The 18,080-nt window shown below is 44.2% G+C and overlaps 1 protein-coding gene across 1 annotated transcript in view; it reads right to left on the bottom strand.

Moving 5' to 3' along the window:
* The window catches only part of ptchd1 (patched domain containing 1), a 69,435-nt gene that overhangs the window by 25,575 nt on the left and 25,780 nt on the right, over positions 1-18,080 (bottom strand). Inside the window, exons 6-8 of the mRNA XM_029755062.1 lie at positions 4,404-4,634; positions 2,667-2,899; positions 2,350-2,588 (exon numbers count right to left, since the gene is read on the bottom strand). Of these exons, the coding sequence (XP_029610922.1) occupies positions 2,350-2,588; positions 2,667-2,899; positions 4,404-4,634 (703 nt within the window). The remainder of the gene's footprint in view (positions 1-2,349; positions 2,589-2,666; positions 2,900-4,403; positions 4,635-18,080) is intronic.

The following is an 18,080-nucleotide window of genomic DNA, read 5'->3' as shown; positions in this document are numbered from 1 at the left end:
TGTTTCACCTGTCTTTGTGCTTGTCCCCGCCACCCTCCAGGTGTCGCCCATCTTCCTCATTATCCACTGTGTATTTATACCTGTGTTCTCTGTTGCCAGTTCGTCTTGTCAGGTCTTGCCAGCTTGTTTTCCCATCTCCCTGCTTTCTCAAGTTATGTTTCCTAGTTTCCCCGGTTCTGACTGTTCTTCCTGCCCTGACTCTGAGCCTGCCTGCTGTTCTGTATCTCCCTGACTCTGACCAGTTTACAAACCTCTGCCTGCCCTGACCCCGAGCCTGCCTGCCATTCTGTATCTCCCTGACTCTGACCAGTTTACAAACCTCTGCCTGTCCTGACCCCGAGCCTGCCTGCTGTTCAATACCTTATTGACTCTGCCCTGGATTACAGACCTCTGCCTTCCTTTGACATGTCTTTTGCCTGCCCCCTGTTTGGGTCAATACAGATCTGTGACTCTAGCTGTCTGCATTTGGGTCTTATCCTGAGTTCTGATAGATAGATAGATAGATAGATAGATAGATAGATAGATAGATAGATGATAGATAGTACCCCCAGGTAGGTAGGTAGTTATAACTCACCCAGCACTATATATATATATATATATATATATAAATAAAGTCAGTTATATATATATATATATATATATATATGTTGTTTTTATTTCACCTTTATTTAACCAGGTAGGCCAGTTGAGAACAAGTTCTCATTAACAACTGCGACCTGGCCAAGATGAAGCAAAGCAGTGCGACAAAAACAACAACACAGAGTTACACATAAACAAACGTACAGTCAATAACACAATAGAAAAGTCTATATACAGTGTGTGCAAATGTAGCATGATTAGGGAGGTAGGGCAATAAATAGGCCATACTGGCGAAATAATTACAATTTAGCATTAACATTGGAGTGATAGATGTGCAGATGATGATGTGCAAGTAGAGATACTGGGGTGAAAAATAGCAAAAATAAATAACAATATGGGGATGAGGTAGTTGGGTGGGCTATTTACAGATGGGCTGTGTACAGGTACGTTGATCGGTAAGCTGCTCTGACAGCTGATGCTTAAAGTTAGTGAAGGAGATATAAGTCTACAGCTTCAGTGATTTTTGCAATTCGTTCCAGTCATTGGCAGTAGAGAACTGTAAGGAAAGGCGGCCAAAGGAGGAGTTGGCTTTGGGGATGACCAGTGAAATAAACCTGCTGGAGCGCGTGCTACGGGTGGGTGATGTTATGGTGACCAGTCAGCTGAGATAAGGTGGGGCTTTACCTAGCATAGACTTATAGATGACCTGGAGCCAGTGGGTTTGCATACATGTCGCAGTGGTGGGTAGTATATGGGGCTTTGATGACAAAACGGATGGTACTGTGATAGACTACATCCAATTTGCTGAGTAGAGTGTTGGAGGCTATTTTATAGATGACATCGCCGAAGTCAAGGATCGGTAGGATAGTCAGTTTTACGAGGGTATGTTTGGCAGCATGAGTGAAGAAAGCTTTGTTGCGAAATAGGAAGCCAATTCTAGATTTAATTTTGGATTGGAGATGATTGATGTGAGTCTGGAAGGAGAGTTTACAGTCTAACCAGACACCTAGGTATTTGTAGTTGTCCACATATTCTAAGTCAGAACCGTCCAGAGTAGTGATGCTAGTCGGGCGGGAGGGTGCGGGCAGCGATTGGTTGAAAAGCATGCATTTAGTTTTACTAGTGTTTAAGAACAGTTGGAGTGGTGGAGCACTATGAATGGTACCCCCAGGTAGATAGGTAATTATAACTCACCCAGCAGTATGAATGGTACCCCCAGGTAGATAGGTAGTTATAACTCACCCAGCAGTATGAATGGTACCCCCAGGTAGATAGGTAGTTATAACTCACCCAGCAGTATGAATGGTACCCCCAGGTAGATAGGTAATTATAACTCACCCAGCAGTATGAATGGTACCCCCAGGTAGATAGGAAATTATAACTCACCGAGCAGTATGAATGGTACCCCCAGGTAGATAGGTAATTATAACTCACCCAGCAGTATGAATGGTACCCCCAGGTAGATAGGTAGTCATAACTCACCCAGCAGTATGAATGGTACCCCCAGGTAGATAGGTAGTTATAACTCACCCAGCACTATGAATGGTACCCCCAGGTAGATAGGGAATTATAACTCACCCAGCAGTATGAATGGTACCCCCAGGTAGATAGGGAATTATAACTCACCCAGCAGTATGAATGGTACCCCCAGGTAGATAGGTAGTCATAACTCACCCAGCAGTATGAATGGTACCCCCAGGTAGATAGGTAGTTATAACTCACCCAGCACTATGAATGGTACCCCCAGGTAGATAGGGAATTATAACTCACCCAGCAGTATGAATGGTACCCCCAGGTAGGTTGAGTTGTAAGTGGTTCCAGTCAGGTTAAGGATGCCAGCAGCAGTGAGACCAGAAAGAGCGATAGACAGCAGAGCCAAAAGCCCTAGCCAGGGTTTAGCTCTCACACAGTCCCTCATTGAACAACAGCCCACGGCTAACACCAAACACACACATACACTGGCCAGCAGGGGGCGCCGAGCCAGCACTGACGACGCCTGGAAGTCTGTCCTGGGGGGAGAGAGGGCTGAGTTAGAGGGGTAGAGAGAAGAGAGAGACACACACACACACACATATGCACACACACACCTTAGAGAGGATGAAGTGAAGGGGTATAAGCTCAGTTCAGGGTGTCCCGCCCCAAACTGGCCCAGCTCGCCACAGAACGCCTGCTCCCATTGGCTAGCCACCCTGTCCGTCAGGGCGCCGCGAGCCTGCAGGTAGTAGGTCAGCTGCAGAGCCCTAGCGCTCCGGACTCCCTGGCCTCGACCAGACACACCACCTGGACCCTGTACTGCAGGCCCCGCCCCCCACGCCTGCACCTGGAAAAGAAGAAAGGCTGCGTCTAAAGAAGGGAAAGGTCACCTGAGGGCGGAAGTAAGGGCCAGTAAAGGGTTGTTCGCAGAAGAAAGGCTGCGTTTAAAGGTTGCAAAATTCATATAAACTTTCCCAAAAAGGGATATCCTACGAAACAGGTTTGAGGAGTTAGCGAGGTAACTGAGGAGAGAGCCAGGTACATTTCTATGGCAACAAGTCATTTAGAACTATCCTGCTCGGGTGCAGGCTAACTCAGAGCTAACTCAGGGCTAACTCAGAGCTAACTCAGGGCTAACTCAGGGCTAACTCAGGGCTAACTCCATTTATCCTGAATTACTGTAAGTGTCTGAGCCACAAGTTGAGGACCAATGAAATTAGATTCTCTCCCTCTAGCAATGATTGTGTCATCATCCCCTTCATTTGAGGAAGACTACTGATTCAATATTTTACTAATCAAATGTTTTTTTGTGTGTAAAAAAAGTAATTAAAATATGTATCACATGACACATTTAGTAAGGACAACATTTGCTTTCCAAACTGTATGTTTTTCTTGCAATTATATTTTCACATTGTTAAAGGCAAACTAACAGCCGTAACCAACCATAGACATAGACACCAGTTCCCATTCAAGTCAGGACTGGCAGATATTGCTAGTGAACCCATGAGTTTAACAGTTAAATTCTCAGGTTTAGAGGTTCCAAAACTCTTCTATAGATTATATGTCTATGGCCACAGCGCAACAAGCTGTTCCACAGATAGGAGTGATTGGTGTGCTTATCAATGCACAAGCACCTTTTTCCCACTCCTAAGACGGCAATAACGACAAGTACTAAAATAAAAGCACTTCTAAAAGTCTATTTCACTCAATAACCTGCTGAATTTGCAAGATCATTTTCTTTCATTTTGATTTCAGCACAAATTAAAATGTGGCACTGACTCAGCCATGGATTGATGTTTCAGCATAGTGTCAATGAAGAGCGCTTTCGAATAGCCATGTGTGACATGAACGCAAAGTTACAAGCCTGCTAGAGTTAGAGGCAGGAGGACAAGCCATATCCACCGTTGTAGTACTTGGATGGAATGGGAAGTTAACTGAAGCTGGTTAGCTTTAGAAAACCCTGAGTATCTTTCTCTTACTTTGTAAGATATCCCTCAGGTTGTCCAGAAATCCTGGTTGGAGGACTTATTTCCTGCTCATTTCCTTCTGATTCTAGAAATCTTCCAACTTGGATTTGAGGAAAACCTGGGAACTTTGGGGAAAGTTGCCAGAATTGTACAACTCTAATCTCAAATCAGAAGCAATACACACTCCTCCTAACTGGTGACCAATGAAAATACACAGTACACACTCCTCCTAACTGGTGACCAATGAAAATACACAGTACACACTCATCCTAACTGGTGACCAATGAAAATACACAGTACAAACCCCTCCTAACTGGTGACCAATGAAAATACACAGTACAAACCCCTCCTAACTGGTGACCAATGAAAATACACAGTACAAACCCCTCCTAACTGGTGACCAATGTAGGCCATCCGCCCATCAGCCAGACGTGTGATTGGGTAGCGCAGAGGAAGGGAAGAACGGTTAGCGAAGCGCGCTGATTGGCTGTCCTCCAGGGCTCGGATGATGTCATCGATGATGCAGGTATTCTTGTCGTCGAGAAGACAGAGGTGGGAGAAAGAGTAGTTGAACCCCAACACTGGAACCTGGAGCTGAACGACAGCACGATGGAGCTGAAGAGAGAGAGAATTCTTTATTTCTGTGCTTCTTTACCAATCCATTCAATCAGTAGCGATGTCACTGCCTTTACACAGGAAACAAGCCTGTTATTTTGGAACATGGAAGTACCTGTATGCATATAATATACAGTGCATTCAGAGAATATTCAGACCCCTTGACTTTTTCCACATTTTGTTATGTCACAGCATTACTCTAAAATTGATTAAATCGTTATTTTCCCATCATTAATCTACACACAATACCCCATAATGGCATCACAATACCCCATAATGACATCACAATACCCCATAATGACATCACAATACCCCATAATGACAAAGCAAAAACAGGTTTTTAGAAATGTGTACACCTTTATTAAAACTGAAATATCACATTTACATAAGTATTCAGACCCTTTACTCAGTACTTTGTTAAAACACCTTTGGCAGTGATTACAGCCTCAAGTCTTATTTGGTATGACGCTACAAGCTTAGCACACCTGTATTTTGGGGATTTCTCCCATTCTTCTCTGCAGATTCTCTCAAGCTCTGTCAGGTTGGATGGGGAGTGTCGCAGCACAGCTATTTTCAGATCTCTCCAGAGATGTTCGATCAGGTTCAAGTCTGGACTCTGGCTGGGCAACTCAAGGACATTCAGAGACTTGTCCCAAAGCCGCTCCTGCATTGTCTTGGCTGTGTGCTTAGGGTCGTTGTCCTGTTGGAAGGTGAACCGTCGCCCCATTCTGAGGTCCCGAGCGTTCTGGAGCAGGTTTTCATCGAGGATCTCTGTACTTTGCTCCGTTCATCTTTCCCTCATTCCTGACTAGTCTCCCAGTCCCTGCTGCTGAAAAACATCCCCACAGCATGATGCTGCCACCACCATGATTCACCGTAGGGATGGTACCAGGTTTCCTCCAGACGTGACGCTTGGCATTCAGGCGAAAGAGTTCAATCTTGGTTTCATCAGACCAGAGAATCTTGTTTATCATGGTCAGAGTCTTTTAGGTGCCTTTTGGCAAACTCCAAGCAGGCTGTCATGTGCCTTTTACTGAGGAGTGGCTACCGTCTGGCTACTCTACCATAAAGGCCTAATTGGTGGAGTGCTGCAGAGATGGTTGTCCTTTTGGAAGGTTCTCCCATCTCCACAGAGGAACACTAGAGCTCTGTCAGAGTGACCATTGGGTTCTTGGTCACCTCCCTGACCAAGGCCCTTCTCCCCTGATTGCTCAGTTTGGCCGGGCAGCCAGCTCTAGGAAGAGTCTTGGTGGTTCCAAACTTCTTTGATTTAAGAATGATGGAGGCCACTGTGTTCTTGGGGACATTCAATGCTGCAGAAATGTTTTGGTACTCTTCCCCAGATCTGTGCCTCGACACAATCCTGTCTCAGAGCTCTACGGACAATTCCTTCAACCTCATGGCTTGTTTTTATTCTCTGACATGCAATGTCAAAAGTGGGACCTTATATAGACAGGTGTCTGCCTTTCCAAATCATGTCCAATCAATTGAATTTATCACAGGTGGACTCCAAACCAGTTGGAGAAACATCTCAAGGATGATCAATGGAATCAAGATGAACTGGAGCTCAATTTTGAGTCTCATAGCAAAGGATCAGAATACTTAAGGTATTTCTGTTAATTAAAAAAATATATATATATGCAAATATTTCAGAAAAACTGTTTTCGCTCTGTCATTATGGGGTATTGTTTGTAGATTGATGAGGTAAAACAATTATTTAATACATTTTATAACATGGCTGTAAAAAAAATTGAAAAAAGGAAAGGGGGCTGAATACTTTCTGAATGCACTGTATGCACCTATACTATAATCTACCTACTGCCATATGTACCTGTATGTATATAATTATGTTCCTTTTTGTATATGTCCAATAATACAGTATAAACACTGTATTGGGAGAAGTATCCACAGATTAGGAAGCATTCTGTTCTGTTTCCATGGCAAGAAGACAATAGGGATCATGTGCGTGGTTACAGTTACTAGGAAACAGCGATGCCATTCACAGTGTGTGGGCGGAGTTATCACACACCTTGGAATGCTGCATCTACCAGCGCTTGTGTATGGTCACTAGACTACCCATTACATACCATACCTCACCCTCAACAACAGAGCTTTAATCCCTAATATTGATCAAATTTGTAAACAATGTGTTCTTACTGACTGGATATAAATCAAATCAAATGTTATTTGTCACATGCGCCAAATACAACAGGTGTAGACCTTACAGTGAAATGATTAGTTACAAGCCCTTAACCAACAATAGAGATTTATGAAAATACCTACAAAAAAGTAAGAGATAAGAATAAATAATTAAAGAGCAGCAGTAAATAACAATAGCGGGGATATATACAGGGGGTACCGGTGTCGAGGTAATATGTACATGTAGGTAGAGTTAAAGTGACTATGCATAGATAATAACAGAGTAGCAGCAGCGTAGAGGAGGGGGGGGGCAATGAAAATAGTCTGGGTAGCCATTTGATTAGCTGTTCAGGAGTCGTATGGCTTGGGGGTAGAAGCTATTTAAAAGCCTCTTGGACCTAGACTTGGCGATCTGGTACCGCTTGTGGTAGCAGAGAGAACAGTCTATGACTGGGGTGGCTGGAGTCTAACAATGTTTATGGCCTTCTTCTGACACCGCCTGGTATAGAGGTACTGGATGGCAGGAAGCTTGGCCCTGGTGATGTACTGGGCCGTACGCAATACCCTCTGTAGTGCCTTGCGGTCGGAAGCCGAGCAGTTGCCATACCAGGCAGTGATGCAACCCATCAGGATGCTCTCGATGGCGCAGCTGTAAAAACCTTTGAGCATCTGAGGACCCATGTCAAATCTTTTCAGTCTCCTGAGGGGGAATAGGTTTTGTCATGCCCTTTTCACGACTGTCTTGGTGTGCTTGGACCATATTAGATTGTTGGTGATGTGGACGCCAAAGCACTTTAGCTCTCAACCTGCTCCACTGCAGCCCCGTCGATGAGAATGGGGGCGTGCTTGGTCCTCCGTTTCCTGTAGTCCACAATCATCTCTTTTGTCTTGAGGGAGTGTTTGTTATAATTGCACCACACGGTCAGGTCTCTGACTTCCTCCCTATAGGCCGTCTCATCGTTGTCGGTGATCAGGCCTAACACTGCTGTGTCATCGCCAAAATTAATGATGGTGTTGGAGTTGTGCCTGGCCGTGCAGTCATGAGTGAACAGGGAGTACAGGAGGGGACTGAGCACGCACCCCTGAGGGGCCCCCGTGTTGAGGATCACCATGGCAGATGTGTTGTTACCTACCCTTACCACCTGGGGGCGGCCCGTCAGGAAGTCCAGGATCCAGATGCAGAGGGAGGTGTTTAGTCCCAGGATCCTTAGCTTATTGATGAGCTTTGAGGGGACTATGGTGAGCTGAGCTGTAGTCAATGAATAGCATTCTCACATAGGTATTCCTTTTGTCCAGGTGTGAAAGGGCAGTGTGGAGTGCAATACAGATTTCATCATCTGTGGATCTGTTGGGGCGGTATGCAAATTGGAGTGCGTCTAGGTTGTCTGGGATGATGGTGTTGATGTGAGTCATGACCAGCCTTTCAAAGCATTTCATGGCTACAGATGTGAGTGCTACGGGTCGGTAGTCATTTAGGCAGGTTACCTTTGTGTTCTTGGTACAGGGACTATTTAGGTCTGCTTGAACATGTTTCATTACAGACTCAGACAGGGAGAGGTTGAAAATGTCAGTGAAGACACTTGCCAGTTGGTCCGCGCATGCTCGGAGTACACGTCCTGGTAAGCCGTCTGGCCCTGCGGACTTGTGAATGTTGACCTGTTTAAAGGTCTTACTCACATCGGCTGCGGAGAGCGTGATCACACAGTCGTCCGGAACAGCTGATGCTCTCATGCATGTTAACCTCTTATGACTAGGGGGCAGTATTTTCACGGCTGGATAAAAAACATACCCGATTTAATCTGATTATTAGTCCTGCCCAGAAACTAGAATATGCATATAATTATTAGCTTTGGATAGAAAACACTCCAAAGTTTCTAAAACTGTTTGAATGGTGTCTGTGAGTATAACAGAACTCCTATGGCAGGCAAAAACCTGAGAAGGTTCTGTTCAGGAAGTACCCTGTCTGAACATTTCTTGCCCTTGTTGATTCTCTCTATCTATTACAAAGGATCTCTGCTCTTACGTGACACTTTCCACGTCTCCAATGGGCTCTCAGAGCCCGGGAAAAACAGGAATGACGTAATTCAAAGCCCTGGCTGAAGCACACGAGAGCAAAAGCTAAGTGGTCAATCAGTGGAGAAATGCTTACGCTCGCGACCTGCCCCGACCCCGTCTTTCGGTTTTTCCCTCAGTTTACAGACATGCAGATTCCCGGTCGGAATATTATCGCTTTTCTTTGAGATAAATTGCATAAAAATAGGTTTTAAACAGCGGTTGACATGCTTCGAAGTACGGTAATGGAATATTTAGAATTTTTTTGTCACGTTCTGCGCCATGCGCACGACCGTGATTTACCATTGGGATAGTGTCTAGAACTCACGAACAAAACGTCGCTGATGGAACATAACTATGGATTATTTGGGACCAAACCAACATTTGTTATTGAAGTAGAAGTCCTGGGAGTGCATTCTGACGAAGAACAGGAAAGGTAAGACCATTTTTCTTATAGGAAATGTGATTTTGGTGAAGGCTAAACTGGTTGGGTGTCTAAATAGCTAGCCCTGTGATGCCGGGCTATGTACTTAGAATATTGCAAAATGTGCTTCATCCGAAAAGCTATTTTAAAATCGGACATATCGAGTGCATAGAGGAGTTCTGTATCTATAATTCTTAAAATAATTGTTATGCTTTTTGTGAACGTTTATCGTGAGTAATTTAGTAAATTCACCGGAAGTGTTCGGTGGGAATGCTAGTTCTGAACTTCACATGCTAATGTAAAAAGCTGGTTTTTGATATAAATATGAACTTGATTGAACAGACATGCATGTATTGTATAACACAATGTCCTAGGTGTGTCATCTGATGAAGATCATAAAAGGTTAGTGCTGCATTTAGCTGTGGTTTGGGTTTATGTGACATGATATGCTAGCTTGAAAAATGGGTGTCTGATTATTTCTGGCTGGGCACTCTGCTGACATAATCTAATGTTTTGCTTTCGTTGTAAAGCCTTTTTGAAATCGGACAGTGGGGTTAGATTAACGAGATTCTTGTCTTTAAATAGCTGTAAAATAGTCATATGTTTGAGAAATTGAAGTAATAGTATTTCTAACGATTCAAAAATCGCGCCACTGGATTTCAGTGGCTGTTACGTAGGTGGGACGAGTTCGTCCCACATGCGCCAGAGAGGTTAAAATGGTGTAAAATAGTCATATGTTTGAAAAATGGACGATTTTGGATTTCTGAGTTGTTTGTAATTTGCGCCACGCTCTATCATTGGATATTGGCGAGGCGTTCCGCTAGCGGCACATCTAGATGTAAGAGGTTAAGATATTGTTTGAAGGTAGGGTTTCAGATGCTTTCGGAAGATGGGCAGGGACTCCACTTTTCAAGCTTCAGGGGGAAGCTGGTTCCACCATTGGGGTGCTAGGAGAGAGAAGAGCTTGGACTGGGCAATATTGCCAAGAGACCTGAGGTGGTAGAATGAAGTGCTTGGGTTGGGGTGTAGGGTTTGAGCACAGCCTGAAGATAGGGAGGGGCAGTTCCACTTGCTGTTCCGTAGGTAAGCACCATTGTCTTGTAGTGGATGTGAGCTTCGACTGGAAGCCAGTGGAGTGTGCAGATGAGTGGGGTGACATGAGAAAACTTGGGAAGGTTTAAAACCAGGCGGGCTACAGCGTTCTGGATAAGGTGCAGGGGTTTAACGGCACAAGCGGGGAGCCCTGACAACAAAGAGTTGCAGTGGTCGTGTCGGGAGAGGACAAGTGCCTGGATTAGGACCTGCGCCGCTTCATGTGTGAGGTAGGGTTGTACTCTATGGATGTTGTTGAGCATTAACCTGCAGGAGCGGGTCACTGCTTTGATGTTTACAGAGAATGACAGGGTGTTGTCCAGGGTCACGCCAAGGTTATTTTTACTCTGGGAGAGCGACACTGGAGTTGTCAACTGTGATGGAGAGGTCTTTGAGCGGGCAGGCCTTCCCTGGGAGGAAGAGCAGTTCTGTCTTGTTGAGCTTGAGGTGGTGGGCCTACATCCAAGTTGAGATATCTGCCAGGCACGCAGAGATGCGTGTCGCCACCTGGGTGTCAGAAGGGGGGGAAGGAGAAAAGTAGTTCAGTGGCATTCCCATAGCAATGATAGGAGAGACCATGTATGACAGAGCCGGATGACTTGGTGTATAGAGAGAGAGGAGGGGACAACCAGTAGCCCTGGGGGACACCACTAGTCCTCTCCACATCACCTGGTCAGAGCAGCCTGCCAGGTAGGATGCACTCCAAGACTGTGCAGAGCCTGAGATGCCCAGCCCTGAGTGGGGAGGATTTGATGGTTCAGGGTGTCGAAGACAGTGGATAGATCTAGGAGGATGAGAACAGAGGAGAAAGAGTCAGCTTTGGCAGTGTGGAGAGCCTCCATGACAGAGAGCAGTCTCAGTTGAGTGAGCCGTTTTGAAGCCTGACTGGTTAGGGTCAAGAATATTGTTCTGAGAGAGATAACGAGAGAGTTGATCACCAAGAGCACACGCAAGTGTTTTGGAAAGAAAAGAAAGAAGGGTTACAGGTCTATAGTTTTGGACGTCAGATGAGTCGAGTGTTGGTTTCTTGAGGAAGGGAGCAACTCGGGCCATTTTGAAGTCAGAGGACGCAGCCAGTGGTCAGGGATGAATTGATGAGTGAAGTGAGGAATGGGAGAAGGTCTCCAGAGATGGTCTGGAGAAGGGATGAGGGGATGGGGTCGAGCGGGCTGGTTGTCGGGCGGCCAGACCTCATTAGTCGCAGAATGTCATCTGGAGAGAGAGGGGAGAAAGAGGTCAAGGCGTAGGGTAGTGCTATGTGAGGGAGACCAGTGGACTCAATAGGCAGAGTGAATGAGTAGCGGATGTCAACTTTTTTTCAAAGTGGTTGACAAAGTTGTCCAGAGAGGGAGGAAGGAGGGGGTGGAGGATTAAGGAGGGAGGAGAAGGTTTCCTAGGGTTAGAGGCAGAAGTTTGAGATTTAGAGTGGTAGAAAGTGGCTTTAGCAGCCTATTCAAAGGAAGAGAAAGTAGAGAGGAGGGAATGAAAGGATGATAGGTCCTCCGGAAGTTTAGTTTTCCTCAACTGTTCTGTAAGCTCGCAATGAGTCACTCAGCCACGAGGCAAGAGGGGAGGGCGAAGCCGGCTGGGTGGAAAGAGGATAGTGCGAGTTATAGGATGCGGAAAAGGAGGAGAGTAGGGTTGATGAGGCCGAATCAGGAGGCAGGAGGGAGAAGGATTTAGCAGAAGGGAGAGATGATAGGATAGAGGAGAAGAGAGTGGTGGGGGAGAGAGAGCGAAGATTGCAACACCGCATGACTAACATCAGGGTAGGGGCTGAGTAGTTAGGGTTGGAGAAAAGGGAGACAGAAAAGGAAATAAAGTAGAGACCTGGAGGGCGGTTGCAGTGAGATTAGTAGGAGAACAGCCTCTAGTAGAGATGAGGTCAAGCCTATTGCCTGCCTTGTATTTGTATATATTATGGATCCCCTTCCTGGGGTCCAGCAAATTGAACGCAGTGTGTGTGTGTATGCATGTGTCAGTGCCAATGTTTGTGTTGCTTCACAGTCCCCGCTGTTCCATAAGGTGTTTTTTGTTTTTTAAATCTGATTCTACTGCTTGTGTCAGTTACTTGATGTGGAATAGAGTTCCATGTAGTCATGGCTCTATGTAGTACTGTGCGCCTCCCATAGTCTGTTCTGGAATTGGGGACTGTGAAGAGACCTCTTGTGGCATGTCTTGTGGGGTATGCATGGGTGTCCGAGCTGTGTGCCAGTAGTTTAAACAGACAGCTCAGTGCTTTCAACATGTCAATACCTCTCATAAATAAAAGTAGTGATGAAGTCAATCTCTCCTCCACTTTCAGCCAGGAGAGATTGACATGCATATTATTAATATTAGCTCTCTGTGTACATCCAAGGGCCAGCCCTGCTGCCCTGTCCTGAGCCAATTGCAATTTTCCTAAGTCCTTTTTTGTGGCACACGACTGAACAGTAGTCAAGGTGCAACAAAACTAGGGCCTGTAGGACCTGCCTTGTTGATAGTGATGTTAAGAAGGCAGCGCATCACTTTATTATAGACAGACTTCTCCCCATATTAGCTACTACTGCATTAATACGTTTTGACCATGACAGTTTACAATATAGTGTCACTCCAAGCAGTTTAGTCATCTCAACTTGCTCAATTTCCACATTATTTATTACAAGATTTAGTTGAGGTTTAATGTTTAGTAAGTGTTTTGTTCCAAATACAATGCTTTTAGTTTCAGAAATATTTAGGCCTGACTTATTCCTTGCCACCCACTCTGAAACTAACTTCAGCTCTTTGTTGAGTGTTGCAGTCCTTTCAGTTGCTGTAGTAGCTGACGTGTATAGTGTTGAGTCATCCGCATACATAGAAATTCTTTACTCAAAGTCAGTGGCATGTCGTTAGTAAAAATTGAAAAAAGTAAGGGGCCTAAACAGCTACCCTGGGGAATTCCTGATTCTAAATGGATTATATTTGATAGGCTTCCATAAAAGAACACCCTCTGTTCTGTTAGACAAGTAACTCTTTATCCACATTATAGCAGGGGGTGTAAAGCCATAACACACATGTTTTTCCAGTAGTAGACTATGACCAATAAAGTTCAAAAGCTTCACTGAAGTCTAACAAGACAGCTCCCAGAATCATTTTATCATCAATTTCTCTCAGCCAATCATAAGACATTTGTGTAAGTGCTGTGCTTGTTGAGTGTGCTGTCCTTGTTGTGCTTGTGAGTTGGAGGGAATTGGGAAAGGGTGAGGTCAAAAGAGGCAAGGAGGGGAAAGAGAGAGTTAATGTAAGGCAGATGTCAGAAGGTTGAAGTCGCAAGTACGAAGAGCAGTGCGCCATCGTCAGGAAATGAGCTTATCAAGGTGTCAAGCTCATTGAGGAACTCTCCAAGGGCAGCTGGTGGATGATAGATGACAATAATGTTAAGCTTGAGTGGGCAAGTGACAGTGATAGCATGGAATTCAAATGAGGAGATGGACAGGTAAGAGAGCGAGAAAAGAGAACAACTCCACTTAGGAGAAATGAGTAGACCGGTGCCACCACCGTGATGACCAGATACTCTTAGAATATGAGAGAAAACACAGTCAGGTGAAAAAAGAGCAGCTGGAGAAGCAGTGTTCTCTGGGAGATCCATATCTCCGCCAGGGCAAAAAAGTCAAGGGACTGAAGGGCAGCATAGGCTGAGATTAACTTGGCGTTCTTGAACGCAGATCGGCACTTCCAAAAGCTGCCTGAGACCCAGAATTCCATGTGTTGTGTGTGCAGGGTACACTAAACTAGAAGGGTTGCAGCCAAGGGGTGGGGAGCGTCTGTAAAGCCTACAGGGAGAGGTGCAAAGAGGTATAGAAAACACACACATAGTTGACAAAGTTACAAAAGAGCAAAATTAGATAATCTGCAAATAACTAGGTAAGATTCGCAAGTGAGAGCCTTCATTTCGTTCTTTCCTCAAAAAACTTGGCAGAACAGTCTGTTTCACCAGCGGTCTTAGTTTTACGACAAAACCGCCACTGACACGAACGGTTCTTACAGCTACCGCTGAGAAACCAGGGGAGACTGTAGTACTAACACTAATTCCTAATTGGCCTGCTCGCCTCCCTACCTCTGAGGAAGCACAGCTCCCGCTCAGCCCAGTCAAAACTGTTCGCTGCTCTGGCACCCCAATGGTGGAACAAGCTCCCTCACGACGCCAGGACAGCGGAGTCAATCACCACCTTCCGGAGACACCTGAAACCCCACCTCTTTAAGGAATACCTGGGATAGGATAAAGTAATCCTTCTACCCCCCCCCCAAAAAAAAGATTTAGATGCACTATTGTAAAGTGGTTTTTCCACTGGATATCTTAAGGTGAATGCACCAATTTGTAAGTCGCTCTGGATAAGAGTGTCTGCTAAATGACTTAAATGTAAGGGAATACCCCCCTGATTTGGACAAAATAACATGGCAACATATTGGCATAGCACGAATCATACACACGATTGCAAAAACCACCCAAAGCGGCCCATCTCCGGGCCAATCATATGGCAATTTTCCGATGGCAATTGCCAATTGTAACACCCCAAATTTCCTTTAGATGGCGAGCGCGCTCCACCTTGGATTTTCATACAGCAAATTTTTTTTTTGAAAACTTAGCACCTTGTAAAAAAGTGGTTTCTGGACCGTTTTTCGAATTTTTTTCGATTGTTATGTCAATTACACATGTATAAGAGCTGTATGAACATGCTTCTGACGTTTTTTATTGATGTCGTTTTTTGGGTTGCTTTTGCTTGTGCGCAAGGCATGTGATTTGTGCATTTTGAATATGATTTCATAGGAAAAAAGTGAATTTTTTTTTCATTTTCTTTGCAAAATGACATATCCAATGCTTTTTTTTGTCACTTGTGGAAGTATTGCAAGTGCCAAATTACAGCAAATATCCAAAAGATAGCTAGAGCTCTCCGCAGTGAATTTTCATATTGCAAATGTAACACAATTCAAGTCCCAAGAGTCAAATTTTGAAAAAATGACATATTTTTTGAAAACTTTTCAACCCTAAAAAAGTGGTTTCTGGACCGTTTTTCGATTTTTTTTTTATTTTAATGTCAATTACACATGTATAAGAGCTGTATGGACATACTTTTGACATATTTTATTGACATAATTTTTTGGGTTGTTTTTGCTTGTGCATAAGGCATATGTTTTGTGCATTTGGAATATGATTTCATAGGAAGTCAAAAGTGACATATTTGCTTGTGCATAAGGCATATGATTTGTGCATTTGGAATATGATTTCATAGGAAGTCAAAAGTGACAAATTTATATTTTTTGCCAAATGCCATTAGAAATGTGCAAATGAAATGTCCAATTCTTTTTTTGTCAATTATACATGTATGAAAGTATTGAATGTGCCAAATCAGTATGTTTGTCCGTTTGCCATGTACGATCATAGGAAGTCGGTTTCCAAACCCAAAAGTCAGTGAACCATGGTCCAAATGGCATTTATACTGCCCAAATGATATATATCCCTATGTTGAGCCATCAATAAACGCAGATGGTCTACTTGTCATGTATGATGAGGGAGAAGTGGGACTCTGTTGCTTTTAACATTTTTAACGAATTTGACATGCTCAGAATGCATAATTGACTGGCCCGATGATCTCGGGATGGCCGTGCAGTGACTGTGGTTCCTCTCCATCGCTCGTTGTGTTGATTTCATCATGTCAACTTTGGTGATATTTTTTGCTGTCGAATCATAGTGCAAATGCGCGTTACATTTGCAATATTGCGCGTTACGTTTGCATTATGATTCAATGGGCATTTAGCATCACAAATTTAGGCATGCTCAAAAATACTGCAGAAATGCATTATTGACTGGCTCGATGAACTCGGGATGGCCGGGCAGTGACTGTGGTTCCTCTCCATTGCTCGTCACCCAGCAGTCAGCGTCCATCAGTCAATTAGATGTCATTTTGACACCAAACTGATAGCATCTGACACCAAATCCACTTTTTCCAACTCGTATAGAAGCCAACTATCACATATGTCAGAGAAGGCCCATAATTCACAGTGCTTTCAATTTTAACCATAAAAAAACCTAAAACACATAGTTACGTTATAGCTGCGGGTCCAGCTCTGACATTATGTGTAGGCCTATGTGAGGCGACCCCGAATCCCAAGTTTCGGATCGATAGGTCATTCGGTGCCCGAGCAATGGCCTAATTGGTGCTGAAAATCCACTTTTTCAGGGCGTTACTACGGGGTCTCTGAATGAGATATCGGACAGAGACATTGGGGTCCGTCTCTATGGGCCGAGGCGGTTTCAATGCACCTAGTCTTGCGACTCTGGGACATTTCTACATGTTGCCATGTCCGTGATATTCAAAATGAATTGAAAATATTGCAAATGTACGAGGCGGTTTCTCGGTCAGAGAACCTTCTAGAGCCCCATAAATCACCGTGCACTATCGACTTGAGCTCTAGAACAGGTTTCTAAAATTTCGGAGCTCTAGGTCTGACGGTTCTTGAATCGTTTGAACGAAAGTAACTATTGAAGGCGGTATAAGCCTCTAAGCCCCACACTATGTACCTATGGCCAAATTGTGTGTGTGTGTTTTTGTTTTTTTTGCAAAAAGAATAGACACACGTTGTCTTTGGGGTAGGCATATACAGAATCCTGAATATGAAGTCTCTACCTTAAGAATTGACTGAATGACACATGGTTGAGTTGTATGATTTTCACTATCTGCAGGTGGCAATATGACAATAGCTCTTGGGTGTTTTTAACCACTTCCGGTTGTCACAGGAAGCTCTTGCTTCACACACGTTGTCTTTGGGGTAGACATAAACAGAATCCTGAATAAGAAGTCTCTACCTTAAGAATTGACTGAGTAACAGATGGTTGAGTTGCGTGATTTTCACTATCTGCAGGTGGCAATATGACAATAGCTCTTGGGTGTTTTTAACCAATTCCGGTTGTCACAGGAAGCTCTTGCTTCACACACGTTGTCTTTGGGGTAGACAGAAACAGAATCCTGAATAAGAAGTCTCTACCTTAAGAATTGACTGAGAAACAGATGGTTGAGTTGCGTGATTTTCACTATGCGCACGTAATATGACAATAGCTCTAGGCTGTTTTAACCACTTCCCGTTGTCACAGGAAGTTCTTACTCAACACACGTTGTCTTTGGGGTAGACATAAACAGAATCCTGAATAAGAAGTCTCTACCTTAAGAATTGACTGAGTAACAGATGGTTGAGTTGCGTGATTTTCACTATCTGCAGGTGGCCAAATGACAATAGCTCTTGGGTGTTTTTAACCACTTCCGGTTGACACAGGAAGCTCTTGCTTCACACACGTTGTCTTTGGGGTAGACATAAACAGAATCCTGAATAAGAAGTCTCTACCTTAAGAATTGACTGAGTAACAGATGGTTGAGTTGCGTGATTTTCACTATATGCAGGTTGTCCATATTACAATAGCTCTAGGCTGTTTTAACCACTTCCCGTTGTCACAGGAAGTTCTTACTCAACACACGTTGTCTTTGGGGTAGACATAAACAGAATCCTGAATAAGAAGTCTCTACCTTAAGAATTGACTGAGTAACAGATGGTTGAGTTGCGTGATTTTCACTATCTGCAGGTGGCAATATGACAATAGCTCTTGGGTGTTTTTAACCACTTCCGGTTGTCACAGGAAGCTCTTGCTTCACACACGTTGTCTTTGGGGTAGACATAAACAGAATCCTGAACATGGAGTCTCTACCTTAAGAATTGACTGAATGACAGAT

This window comes from Salmo trutta, chromosome 6 (assembly GCF_901001165.1).
Source record: "Salmo trutta chromosome 6, fSalTru1.1, whole genome shotgun sequence".
NCBI classification, from domain to species: domain Eukaryota; kingdom Metazoa; phylum Chordata; class Actinopteri; order Salmoniformes; family Salmonidae; genus Salmo; species Salmo trutta.
This window is presented reverse-complemented; position numbering and strand designations above follow the sequence as displayed.